General features: G+C 42.0%; 1 protein-coding gene across 1 annotated transcript in view; it reads right to left on the bottom strand.

Annotated features, from left to right (window-relative positions):
• LOC127660067 (GDNF family receptor alpha-4-like) overlaps positions 1-13,550 on the bottom strand; it is a 73,231-nt gene that overhangs the window by 12,744 nt on the left and 46,937 nt on the right. The window contains exons 2-5 of the mRNA XM_052150131.1: positions 13,273-13,548; positions 12,618-12,698; positions 5,086-5,431; positions 3,815-3,928 (exon numbers count right to left, since the gene is read on the bottom strand). Of these exons, the coding sequence (XP_052006091.1) occupies positions 3,815-3,928; positions 5,086-5,431; positions 12,618-12,698; positions 13,273-13,548 (817 nt within the window). The remainder of the gene's footprint in view (positions 1-3,814; positions 3,929-5,085; positions 5,432-12,617; positions 12,699-13,272; positions 13,549-13,550) is intronic.

Consider the following 13,550-nt stretch of genomic DNA (forward strand, 5'->3'; position numbering starts at 1 on the left):
AATCCCGGAAGGCCTCTTTCTTCAGTCGGACGGCTTCCCTGACCACCAGTGTCCACCATGGTGTTCGAGGGTTACCACCCCTTGCGGCACCTAAAACCTTGAGGCCGCAGCTTTCCACCGCGGCTTCGGCAATGGAAGCTTTGAACATTGCCCACTCCGGTTCAATGTCCCCAACCTCCGCAGGGATGCCTGAAAAGCTCCGCCGGACTCCAGAGTCTTTCCCCACACCTGACCCAACTCACCACCAGATGGTGATAGGTTGACAGCTCTGCCCCTCTCTTTACCCGAGTGTCCAAAATATATGGCCTCAGATCCGACAACACCATTACAAAATCGATCGTCGACCTTCGGCCTAGGGTGCTCTGGTACCACGTACACTTATGAGCATCCTTATGTTCAAACATGGTGTTTGTTATAGATAATACATGACTAGCACAGAAGTTTGTAATAACAAACATCCACTTGAGTTCAGATCAGGAAGGCCGTTCCTCCCAATCACGCCTTTCCAGGTGTCCCTGTCATTTCCCACGTGTGCGTTGAAGTCACCCAGCATCACTATGGAGTCCCCTACTGGGGCCCTATTCAGGACTCCATTCAGGGTCTCCAAGAAGGCCGAATACTCTGAACTGCTGTTCGGTGCATATGCACAGACAACAGTCAGAGTTTTCCCCCCCACAACCCGTAGGCGTAGGGAGGCGACCCTCTCATCCACCGGGGTAAACTCCAATGTAGTGGCGCTCAGCCGGGGACTCGTGAGTATCCCCACACCTGCCCGTCGCCTCACACCCTGGGAAACTCCAGAGAAGAATAGAGTCCATCCCCTATCCAGGAGTACGGATCCAGAGCCAAAACTGTGCATCGATGTAAGCCCCACCAGATCCAACTGGTAACGCTCCACCTCCCTCACTAGTTCCGGCTCCTTCCCCCCCAGTGAGGTGACATTCCACGTCCCCAGAGCAAGCCTTTGCTGCCCGGGTCTGGTCCGTCGAGGCCCATGTGGCAGCGCACCCGACTCCTGCGGTTCCTCCAATGGGTGGTGGGCCCAAGAAATGTAGAGGGGGGTTCCACGTCGCTTCTTCGGGCTGTGCCCGGCCAGGCTCCGTGACAAGCCCGGCCACCAGGCGCTCGCCAACGAGCCCTCCATCTGGGCCTGGCTCCAGACGGGGGCCCCGGGCTTCCTCCGGGCAGGGTAACTCCTCCTCTTGCCATTTTATCCATGAGTCATTGTGAACCATTCTTAGACTGGCCCCTCACCTGAGACCACTTTGCCTTGGGAGACCCTACCAGGAGCACATGGCTCCAGACAACACAACCCTCAGGATCATAAGGGCACACAAACCTCTCCACCACGATAAGGTGCTGGTTCCCGGAGAGGCTCTCAGCCTCCCTGGTAAAGTTTACTCCAAGGTGCTGGAGAGGAGGGTTGTCGAACCTCGGATTGAAGAGGAACAATGCGGTTTTCGTCCTGGCCGTGGTACGACGGACCAGATCTTTACTCTCGCAAGGATCCTGGAGGGGGCCTGGGAGTATGCCCATCCGGTCTACATGTGTTTTGTGGATCTGGAGAAGGCGTATGACCGGGTCCCCCGGGAGAGACTGTGGGAGGTGCTGCGGGAGTACGGGGTGGGTTCCTTCTTAGGGCGATCCAATCCCTGTACGTCCAAAGCGAGAGCTGTGTCCGGGTCCTCGGCACGAAGTCGAGTTCATTCCATGTGGGGGTTGGTCTCCGCCAAGGCTGCGCTTTGTCACCAATCCTGTTTGTGATATTCATGGACAGGATATCGAGGCGTAGTCGGGGTGGGGAAGGTGTGCGGTTCGGTGGGCTGGGGATCTCATCGCTGCTTTTTGTAGATGATGTTGTCTTCATGTCATCATCGGTCCGTGACCTTCAGCTCTCACTGGATCGCTTGGCAGTCGAGTGTGAAGCAGCTGGGATGAGGATTAGCACCTCTAAATCTGAGGCCATGGTTCTCAGCAGGAAACCGATGGAGTGCGTACTCCAGGTAGGGAATGAGGTTTTGCCCCAAGTGAAGGAGTTCAAGTACCTGGGGGTCTTGTTCACGAGTGAGGGGACAATGGAGCGGGAGGTTGGCCGGAGAATCGGAGCAGCGGGGCGGTATTGCACTCGCTCTATCGCACCGTTGTCACGAAAAGAGAGCTGAGCCGAAAGGCAAAGCTCTCGATCTACCGGTCAATTTTTGTTCCTACCCTCACCTATGGTCATGAAGGTTGGGTCATGACCGAAAGAACTAGGTCGCGAGTACAAGCGGCCGAAATGGGCTTCCTCAGAAGGGTGGCGGGCTTCTCCCTTAGAGATAGGGTGAGGAGCTCAGTCATCCGTGAGGAGCTCGGAGTAGAGCCGCTGCTCCTTTGCGTTGAAAGGAGTCAGTTAAGGTGGTTTGGGCATCTGGTAAGGAATGCCCCCTGGCCGCCTCCCTAGGGAGGTGTTTCAGGCACGTCCAGCTGGGAGGAGGCCTCGGGGAAGACCCAGGACTAGGTGGAGAGATTACATCTCCACACTGGCCTGGGAACGCCTAGGGGTCCCCCAGTCAGAGTTGGTTAATGTGGCTCGGGATAGGGAAGTTTGGGGCCCCCTGCTGGAGCAGCTGCCCCCGTGACTCGACTTCGGATAAGCGGTTGAAGATGGATGGATGGATGGATGGATGGACATTTGGATACTTATGTTAGGGTGGCAAAGCTTATTTTAGGCTATCAGCTGCCACCCCATGCCACCCTTGTGGCAAAAACCCTGCCTCAGACCCATTTAAGTGGACCAAAATGTGAACTGAGTGAAAAAGGGGCCAGTTGACTTTGCATAAGGGCCTAAAAGGACTCCGATCTAATTTTGGCCTATTTTAGTTAACAGATCTCAGTCCACTTGCAAATAACAATATTGTTTTTGGAACGTTTCTTCAATCAAAACTATTATTTTATTATTAACACTAATGATGATGATGTACCATCATTATCTTTGTATGGTAACCTGTACTGGCAAATATATTTGGAATTACATGAATCTGAAAATAATGTGGACATGGTGCGCTTTGCGTTCAAAACGCAATATAAGTGAATCGCATCACAGCCATAAAGTGAACCATATACAGATCACCCCTCAAGATTGTCTGTGTTTGGTTTGCTTTAAAGGGGTCAGAGGGTTCAGATCATTCACAAGCCAAAATTGTCGCGAACCCCTCTCATGTCATGTCCACTCTAATATTGTAAATTTGTATTCGAAAATGCATTTTCAGGACCGTTCACACCAAACACGTCCTAACGCAAAAATAAATAAATAGGCACCATACCATGAGCAGAACCTTGTCTTGGCATGCATTTTCACAGTTCTTTTTAACTTGAAACGGCACCCAAAAATTTGCCATTCCTGGGAGAAACACTAAAAACAGCAAGATATGCTGCAACGGACGAATTTGTCTATCTAGTGCATGTTTACATTAAAATCTGTAAACATTTTAGTTTAGTTTAAAAATGACATGTTTGAACTATTGAAAAACAGTGCAAATGGACGCAAAAACGCATTTGATGTGAACAAATCAATTATGCCTCTTATCTAAACCAGAACTGTGTTTCCCTCGGCTGAAAACAGAGACTTACGAAACCGCTCTCTAGTACCGCAGTTTGGAAAATGATTTTCAAAGGTAAACATATTAGTGTGGTTGTGGCCTCAGAAGATGCTTTCATTTCTAGTTACTCCCCATAAGAGCACTTGTTTTCTGTTTCCTTATAAAAAATATTGCAGTCTAAGTATCTAAAGTCTTAGCAGTCTAAAACTTAAATATTATTTAAATGTAAAAAGAACTTGCCTATCAGTCCAGTGTAGGCAATAAGACATGCTGCATAGTTTCCCTGCTTGCATCCGGTGGCAGATTGCTCGTCTGGCTGGCAGTCGTACTGAAACTGGGCCAAACGGGACCTGGAGGACAAGCAGAACCATATATGTAATACATATTATGTATGGACAGTAGCCAAGTAGACAGCAGTGAGCGCCTGCGCCTGTAAACGACTCTCCTGATGAGCTAATACTTCATCATGATGATTACCGGCATTCAATGCCACCGGACATGAAAATGTCTTTGGTAAATAGTGATCTTCATGATAATACCATATTGATTGGATTAACTTTACTTGCCATTGTCTGTGTCACTTAATCACTTAATCAATTTAAGTAAAAAAAAGGTACTATACAACCAAATCATTTTTTGTTTTTGTTTTCAAAGCAGAACTGTATAGGTTCTCTTTCTATTTGTCTCTAACACCAATTAATCATCAACAGATGGTTTTCTCTACATTATTTCAAGTGAGAGACTGAACGCCAATATGTGTGACATACTGATTGTCATCTGAGGATCCAGAATGCTCTATCTAGTGTAAGCTGGGAGTAATTGTCTTGATGAAGCACCCCAATGAGGACTGAAGCCTGTTTTATTTAATGTGCACTGCTCAATATTTAATGCGGAACTGAGGTATTTTATCAGGGATGATTTTACCAGTTGGGCTTCTTAAACACATTTCAGGTTGTCATTGTTTAAAAGAATGGTTCACCCAAACATTACAATTTTGTTATAATTTATTCACCTCATGTCATTCCAAAACCATAAGAATTTTTTTCTTCTGTGGAACACTGAGGATAAATTTGGATAGTTGCATTGACCACATTTATTATACTTTTTTGTTGCTTCTTCATTATTTTTTAAGCTTGAAATTTCAGGTTGGTATTCATTGTAACCGCACAGAAAAGAGCAACCGGTACATTCTTTAAAATTTCTCTTTTTGTGTTCCACAGAAGAAAGAAAAAGTAATATACTGTATGTTTCGAAGGGCTGACTTGATGAACATTTTCAGATTTGTCTGTCCATTGCAAAGTTATCCAAATTCAGTATTACTAGAAAATGTGAAGAAAAGCTCTTTTCATAACAATCGCAATACCAAAATACTAACATATCTCCACAGAGCTTTAGAAAAGCCAAGACATTCTTTACCTAGAGAAGAGAGTGCATTAAGGGTGAGTTGTTGTTTATCCAGCCACCCACATGGTATGTGGCTGTCCAAGCTTGGACGTCAGAAACTGACCTGCAAACATAGTCAGCCCTGCAGATTTTCATCTGGGAGAGGCAGCTGGGTTTTTCTTCTTCCTCATAAGAGCAGCTGGGCACGATGGTCTGCCGGCGTCTCTCCGAGCAGGCCATGTCGCTGCAAGGGCAGAAGAGCAGCTTGTGGGTGTATTCTGGGGGAACTCGGTCGAAGAACCGTCGCAAGGCCTTGTTGCACCTTGAGCGATTGCACAGACCCGACTTGGTAAACGGCTTGATGCATGTTGACACGTAATCTGTGCGCAGTTTCTGGCACATGTCGTCGATGTTGCAAGCTTTGGCTGCATCCAGGCAATGGTTCGCTGTTGTCATACCAACCTCAGAATCTGCAGAGAGTTAAAAGTAAAGGCTCTTCAAAGCACATTATGTTCAGCAAATAACCCTCTTATTATTAAGATCCATTTTTGGCAGTATATGGTTCCCTCTCCAAAGACATGTCAGTAAACCCAATGTTAGCAGTCCTGAATCACAAGATGATTCATAGGTAGAGAGCCTTTCTGATTGCTAAGTTTTCTGATTGGCTAAAAAAGCCCAGGATGCTCTACGGACTCTCTTTTGCTTTACTAATCCTAGGGCTGTTGCAGAGACAGGTGTAGGGATGGGAATTGTACAGAATTTAACCATTTTGCTTCAGATACCTTAATGGTTCCATTAATTATTCTTTTTGTAGTTTTGAGGAAGAAATATTTGCTGATAAACAAATAAAATTCTTATTGGATTTACATTAACCCTATGGTAGGTGGCGCAAAGGACCTTTCAGCTGGTCGGCCCTTCGCCCATCATGGATGAGAAGAATAAAAATAAACAACCATTGAATCATAGTACGAAAGACAAGCAAGCGACATCTCTAGTGATAATTTAAAAAAATGCATCTCGCTACAAGCTGTAGCTGCGATGATGAGTGTGTTGTTGGTTTGTTGAATGAGTAACAATACATTCTAGACACTTTCACAAACTACTGCATTATACCTGCAATTAAGTTTACTGACAGAATTATCATGTAGACACAGTCTGAGTGGTGATTTGAAAGAATCGAGTTTAAAAATTATTTGAACAGTTATAGCATGTTATCAATCGGAACAATACTGATTATATGCCACTGCCACCCAAACTGTAAATATCTGTGCTATGTACATTTGTTTAATATCACTATGTAATGCACTCACATAATGTTCAAACAAATGTTGTCAATTAGAACAATACTGATTGTATCTTATTTACATGATAAATGTCTTTGAACAATAGCACAGGAATAACGATTATAATATTTTGTGAAGAAACCACCAAGTGCACACAGTGCACTGCAAATCACAGCAATATTATTAATATTTGGTGAAGAAAAACACTTAAGATCCATATAGTGATATTAAGGCAAATACTCTACAATATACATTATGAGATACAGAAAAATTCACGAACGATTAAATGTAAAAGCAAAAAATGCAGCAATATGGAATACATTATGAAGACAATTCACATAAGTTTAGAGAGTTTTTTTTAAAGAGGATGCAAGGCAGTGATGCAGCAATATAATACACATGTTAAGAGAACCCATATGAGGGGGCCTGGATAACTCAGCAAGTAAAGACACTGGCTACCACACCTGGAGTCGCAAATTCGAATGAGATTAAAGGGTAACTGGAGTGACTCCAGTTAGCCTTCCTAAGCAACCAATTAGCCTGGTTACTAGGGTGGGTCGAGTCATGTTGGGTTAACCTCCTCGTGGTCACTAAAATGTGGTTCTCGCTCTCGGTGGGGCGCGTGGTTAGTTGTGCATGGATGCCGCAGAGAATAGCGTGAAGCCTTCACACGTGCAAGGTCTCCGTGGTAAAGTGCCCAACAAGCCACGTGATAAGATGTGCGGATTGATGGTCTCAGACGCGGAGGCAACTGAGATTCGTCCTCTGCCACACGGATTGAGGCCACCACGAGGACTTAGAGCGAATTGGGAACTGGGCATTCCAAATTGGGAAAAAAGAAAAAAAAAAAGAGAACCCATATGAGAATTATTATTATTTTATTTATTTTATTTTGTTTTTCATTTTTTAAGGCATTTGATGCAAATGAAATATCCTCACTGCTCAGGATTTCTTCCTCGAGTTACTTCAGCGTTAATGTTAAAATTAACGCCATGAGTTGCACTAGTTTGGTAACTACAGCGGCTCTTTACACGTCATCCAAAGCCAATAGTTCATTGGTCAGGGCATTTCATTGCTGGGTGAAGAAAAAACTAATCGACACACTCACCATAAAATGTTTTTTTTTTTAAACTTGCTTTGTCAGCGAGCAAATTTTTCGCTCCAGTTGTGAATTGGCTTCATAGGAATTCATTGTTTTGATTCTAAAGGTTTTTGTGACGAGAAATCACGGCAAAAATTTACGTTTGGTGTGTAAGCACCTTAAGAGTCATTCAAATGGGAATCAGACTACAGTGGTTGCCATGTATGTTTCACACTTTAGATTTAAATGAACCGGCTTAAAATGTCATTTGTTTGATAATCTGACTGCACTGGTCGCACTGAACGTTTCATGCTTTAGATTCAAAAGAACTGACTCATAAGAGTAATATGTTCATGTATTACGCTATATGTTTTACGCTGTAGATTTAAATTAATTGGTTTAAAAAAATTATTCGCTTGGGAATCTGACTAGACTGGTCATGCTGTACATTTCACGCTGCTAATTTAGGTTTGCAGTGAGGCTGAGATGTAACAAGAAAACACTGAGTATTTTAAGACGGTGCCATTAACTACGAGGACAGTTGCATATCTCGAAGAACACGCCATCGACCAATCAACTTTCAGTAGCTTTTAGACTAGGTCAGCAAAGGCCAATCGGAACGAAACGCGGTGGGCATATTTAACTCTTGGTCCTAGAGGTCTGTGCAAAATGTAAAAAAAAAAGAAAAGTCCACTGGGAGGCACTATCGCATTTTACATGCATGTAAATCGTTGAATATTTGAAGGAGTGTCACACAGACACACATTAGACAAATCATATGATAGATCTCCACTTTCTGAACAACTTTGCCTCAAGGACCATTGGTGTAAAACAAAACATTCATTAAATATTTGAAAAAACCTACATTTCCAAAGTAATCCTAGGTTTTTTACGCGACAGCAACAAATCTTGTACAGGAAGAACCTATAGACAGCCTAGATCAATACTTATAAAAAAAATTATTTAACTTTTATTTGGCATGTCTATAACAGGGTAATTTAAACATGGGGTGTGACCTAGATTACGGAAAAACCAATAACTCCTAAACGAAAAGTCCTATTATCATGAAATTACACATATGCAAGATCGACCATACGATCGATTTAACGAAGCATGCAAAATTTGGTGGAGATCGGAAAATAGCTGGCACTATAAGCGTTATGAACATTTGTGCTATCACATTTTACATGTGTGTGAATGGTTGTACATTCTGAAATGTTTCACACAGACACACATTATTCATATCATATGATAGATCATATCATTCTGAACAACTTTGCCTCAAGAATCATAGGTGTCAATCACTTGCCTGACTCCTTAGCTTAATGTTTAAGGTTAAACTGAATGCTACCTGCAGGTATTTTCTTTTTTTTCTTTATATACCCATTCCACACATATGCCCTGATAAAATTGCAACCCTTTACCAATGACGTGCCACACACAAACACAAACTCAACAATCCTTTATGCCACAATACTGCTCATGCCCTGAACTACATAGACAATAAACTGCACTGCAGATACTCTTGTCTACATAAGTAAATTAGACCCTCTATTAGCCACTTAATCATTTTATTCCTAAGAAACCTTCCACCCCATTTTCATATGATTTCTGAGATTCTATATACAGTGAGGAAAATAAGTATTTGAACACCCTGCTATTTTGCAAGTTCTCCCACTTGGAAATCATGGAGGGGTCTGAAATTGTCATCGTAGATGCATGTCCACTGTGAGAGACATAATCTAAAAAAAAAAATCCAGAAATCACAATATAGGATTTTTTAACTATTTATTTGTATGATACAGCTGCAAATAAGTATTTGAACACCTGTCTATCAGCTAGAATTCTGACCCTCAAAGACCTGTTAGTCTGCCTTTAAAATGTCCACCTCCACTCCATTTATTATCCTAAATTAGATGCACCTGTTTGAGGTCGTTAGCTGCATAAAGACACCTGTCCACCCCATACAATCAGTAAGAATCCAACTACTAACATGGCCAAGACCAAAGAGCTGTCCAAAGACACTAGAGACAAAATTGTACACCTCCACAAGGCTGGAAAGGGCTACGGGAAATTGCCAAGCAGCTTTGTGAAAAAAGGTCCACTGTTGGAGCAATCATTCGAAAATGGAAGAAGCTAAACATGACTGTCAATCTCCCTCGGACTGGGGCTCCATGCAAGATCTCACCTCGTGGGGTCTCAATGATCCTAAGAAAGGTGAGAAATCAGCCCAGAACTACACGGGAGGAGCTGGTCAATGACCTGAAAAGAGCTGGGACCACCGTTTCCAAGGTTACTGTTGGTAATACACTAAGACGTCATGGTTTGAAATCATGCATGGCACGGAAGGTTCCCCTGCTTAAACCAGCACATGTCAAGGCCCGTCTTAAGTTTGCCAATGACCATTTGGATGATCCAGAGGAGTCATGGGAGAAAGTCATGTAGTCAGATGAGACCAAAATAGAACTTTTTGGTCATAATTCCACTAACCGTGTTTGGAGGAAGAAGAACCATGAGTACCATCCCAAGAACACCATCCCTACTGTGAAGCATGGGGGTGGTAGCATCATGCTTTGGGGGTGTTTTTCTGCACATGGGACAGGGCGACTGCACTGTATTAAGGAGAGGATGACCGGGGCCATGTATTGCGAGATTTTGGGGAACAACCTCCTTCCCTCAGTTAGAGGATTGAAGATGGGTCGAGGCTTGGTCTTCCAACATGACAATGACCCGAAGCACACAGCCAGGATAACCAAGGAGTGGCTCTATAAGAAGCATATCAAGGTTCTGGCGTGGCCTAGCCAGTCTCCAGACCTAAACCCAATAGAGAATCTTTGGAGGGAGCTCAAACTCCATGTTTCTCAGCGACAGCCCAGAAACCTGACTGATCTAGAGAAGATCTGTGTGGAGGAGTGGGCCAAAATCCCTCCTGCAGTGTGTGCAAACCTGGTGAAAAACTACAGGAAACGTTTGACCTCTGTAATTGCAAACAAAGGCTACTGTACCAAATATTAACATTGATTTTCTCAGGTGTTCAAATACTTATTTGCAGCTGTATCATACAAATAAATAGTTAAAAAATCATACATTGTGATTTCTGGATTTTTTTTTTTAGATTATGTCTCTCACAGTGGACATGCCCCTACGATGACAATTTCAGACCCCTCCATGATTTCTAAGTGGGAGAACTTGCAAAATAGCAGGGTGTTCAAATACTTATTTTCCTCACTGTATAGTCTTGTTGGCTATTACGGTCACATTACCTTAAAGTGAATCTTCCTGAAGAGCAACACATACTCTTCCTGCATTCACATTTACATTTACACTATCAAACTTATCCTTAGATCTCCTAGCACCATCCATTTTTGGTAGTCAATAAACACTTTCCTTTTCTCTGTAACCTCAGGTTCTTGCAATAACCATTTCCTAAATCCATACTGCCTTTTGGGGTGATCATTTTTTACCTTGCACTGAAATTCTCTGACATGTCTTTAACTCTTGCAAGCAGAGATTTATGCTGATGTCAAAAATGCTTAGGTTTTCCACATATGTTTTTTAATCCTCCATTCAACACATGAAACAACCAAATAATGATTTACCATACAACTGTTGTAAATACGTTGTGTTATCAATAAGCATCTCTCCGTATTTTGTTAGAACATGTGCATACCTCCACACAAAATGGAAAGTTATGACTTTACTTTTTACAAAGAGCAGCACCAAACAATTGTACACTGACAATATATATTTATCTGAAAATGCAGGATAGTCAACAAACGCTCAGTAAAAACCATAGGAGAGGTCTGGAAACATTTTTTAAAAAATTGGCCACCAGAAGATGCTATCACATTTCACATGCATGTAAATGTTTGTATATTCTATTGACCTGTTTCATGTGATGTCACTGTATGACCGTGCCGCCATGTTTGTGACCAAATTTCCATATACCTTCAATATACTGTGCTGTGGGATGTGGCAAAATCCGGCACAAATTTTGTTGTCATTTATAAATCTTGAAAAGATGATACTGCTGTTTAATTACTTCTTCACAAGTTAAAAGCAGCTCTTACATCCATACAGACGGGATCATCACAGATGTTTTAAATTTGGCAATCTTTGTGCTGACCTCAGACTTGTATATACCTTTCCTGAGACTTTGCATGAGATATTTTTCTTGAGATAGTTTTACGGGTGTTTTTCCATTCACCACCATTGTTTTCTCCCGCTGATTGTCACAAATATGGCGGCTGCGGTGGAAAAGTGATGTCACTGAAACAGGTCAATAGTTTTTCACAAAAACAACTTTTCCATATCATATGCCAGACCACTTCTTTAAACATATGGGTGTGGCCTCTTTAAAGAAACATTTTTTCATTACATTTAGTACGCATATGTGGAATATGCTTTTGAAAAAGCATGGAAAGTTTCATGAACATCAGGTAAATATTAAAAGCACTACATCTCTATGGTAGATTTTCCTGATTTTTATTCCTTTATTTACATTTTAGGTGCTTATTGGCTGTCTGAATAATGCTTCATATCTTGTAACACATGCACTCAAAGTTCCTATGCTGCTTGAATCCCATGAATTGCTGCATGCAGCTATATTTAAGTTTAATAATTGCAGAACAGCCAACGCCTGTTCATATCATTCACCAAACAGCTCTCAAGATTCTGAATTGAATACTCTTGAGCAAAAGCAGAGCTTCAACAACCAAACAGAAAGTCTACAACTAATTTCATGGGACAACTGAACAAAACCATGTGTATAACTAAAGGAGATGATAGTTTAAACAAGTTTTAGAGGAAATCTAATGCGCAATAGATGAATTTAATACCCAGAGACCAACAGTGGAGCACTATTTACACTTTAATGCGATGCTAATAAGGCATCGGGACACCATGACTTTACTGGAAATTAAGATTATTGTTCTATTTAATATATTTATTTTATTTGTAACTGTGCTTTTTTTTTTCCTTGTGAAATAATTTCTAAGCCCTGGGCTCCATTATAGTCAAACACAATTCAAGAAGGCTCTAGATAAAGCAATACACTGATATGAAATATCCAAGCTACATCTGGCCACATTTTTTTCCAAGCGTTTTTCTTCCTTGACATGTACGGCAAGTTGTAACAAATTAATTTTCTTCTCACAAAAGACTCTGTTTCATTCAAAAGCACATTTATATTTGATTGTCTCTGTTATAATATTATACCATTAATAAAGCATTGTTTGAAAGTATCAAGTCAAGGTTGAAGGCTGGCACAACACATTAAACAAATAGGCTTACCTGCAGTGATAGAAGCCAGACGGACATAGTCATAGCCTTTCCCCACTGTTTCATATGGATAGTTCTCAACCAGGTTAAGCCCTGCAAAAACAAACGTTATAATTTCAGCAATTAAATAGTAAATGTAATGATTTTTAAAGAACATTATAGACAACTTTAGCATAATATTTTTCCATGTTTTTATCCTAACCTCCGGTGACCGCAACAAGCAACAACAAAAGGACATTCTGTCAATTGTTCAGAAGCCCCGCAAACATCAAACATGTTCTTATTAGCAGTGATGTCATGCAGCTTTTTTTGCTGTTCCTTTAAGACTTCTACATGTAAATAGGTTTTATTTGTCATAATTTACTAATGTTTGTGACATCAGTATTGAGACTTTTCGAATTTCTGAATGGCTTGTTTTTGTAGCTTAATTTTCATAAATGCCCTTGGAGGATTGGGGAGAGAGCTTTGAGTTGTGAAAATTAGAGTATGTCTGCATAGTACATCCAACTGATGTGTCCCCTTTAAATATTCAGTGAGAAAAATCTAAGATTGTTAATTATTTGGCACTAAATATAAGAATGGGTTTATAATTTAAAGTGTATCATTTATTGTCTCAAGTGTGGCTTCAACAGTGTAACATATAATGTGAGATATGGGTGTTATTCACCATGTATGCCAGACTGATGTAGACTCCAGTATATGCTGAGACAGTTCTTTTCTCTTTTCATGCCTCGTCTGCACTGGCAGCCGTGCAGAGGGCTAGACAGCAGGGCTGAGATTGCGTTTGCACACTGACTGCGGGCTCCGGGGCCAAGTTTCATGCTGCCGTTACCCGCCACACACTGACGCAGTGTCCTGAGGCGCGGGCTGCAGATCTCATCACTGGAACATGTGTCACCAGCTATAAGACAGTCTCTCCCTGCAGACAGCAATACCTGCAAAGCT

The sequence above is a fragment of the Xyrauchen texanus genome, chromosome 19 (assembly GCF_025860055.1).
Source record: "Xyrauchen texanus isolate HMW12.3.18 chromosome 19, RBS_HiC_50CHRs, whole genome shotgun sequence".
NCBI classification, from domain to species: domain Eukaryota; kingdom Metazoa; phylum Chordata; class Actinopteri; order Cypriniformes; family Catostomidae; genus Xyrauchen; species Xyrauchen texanus.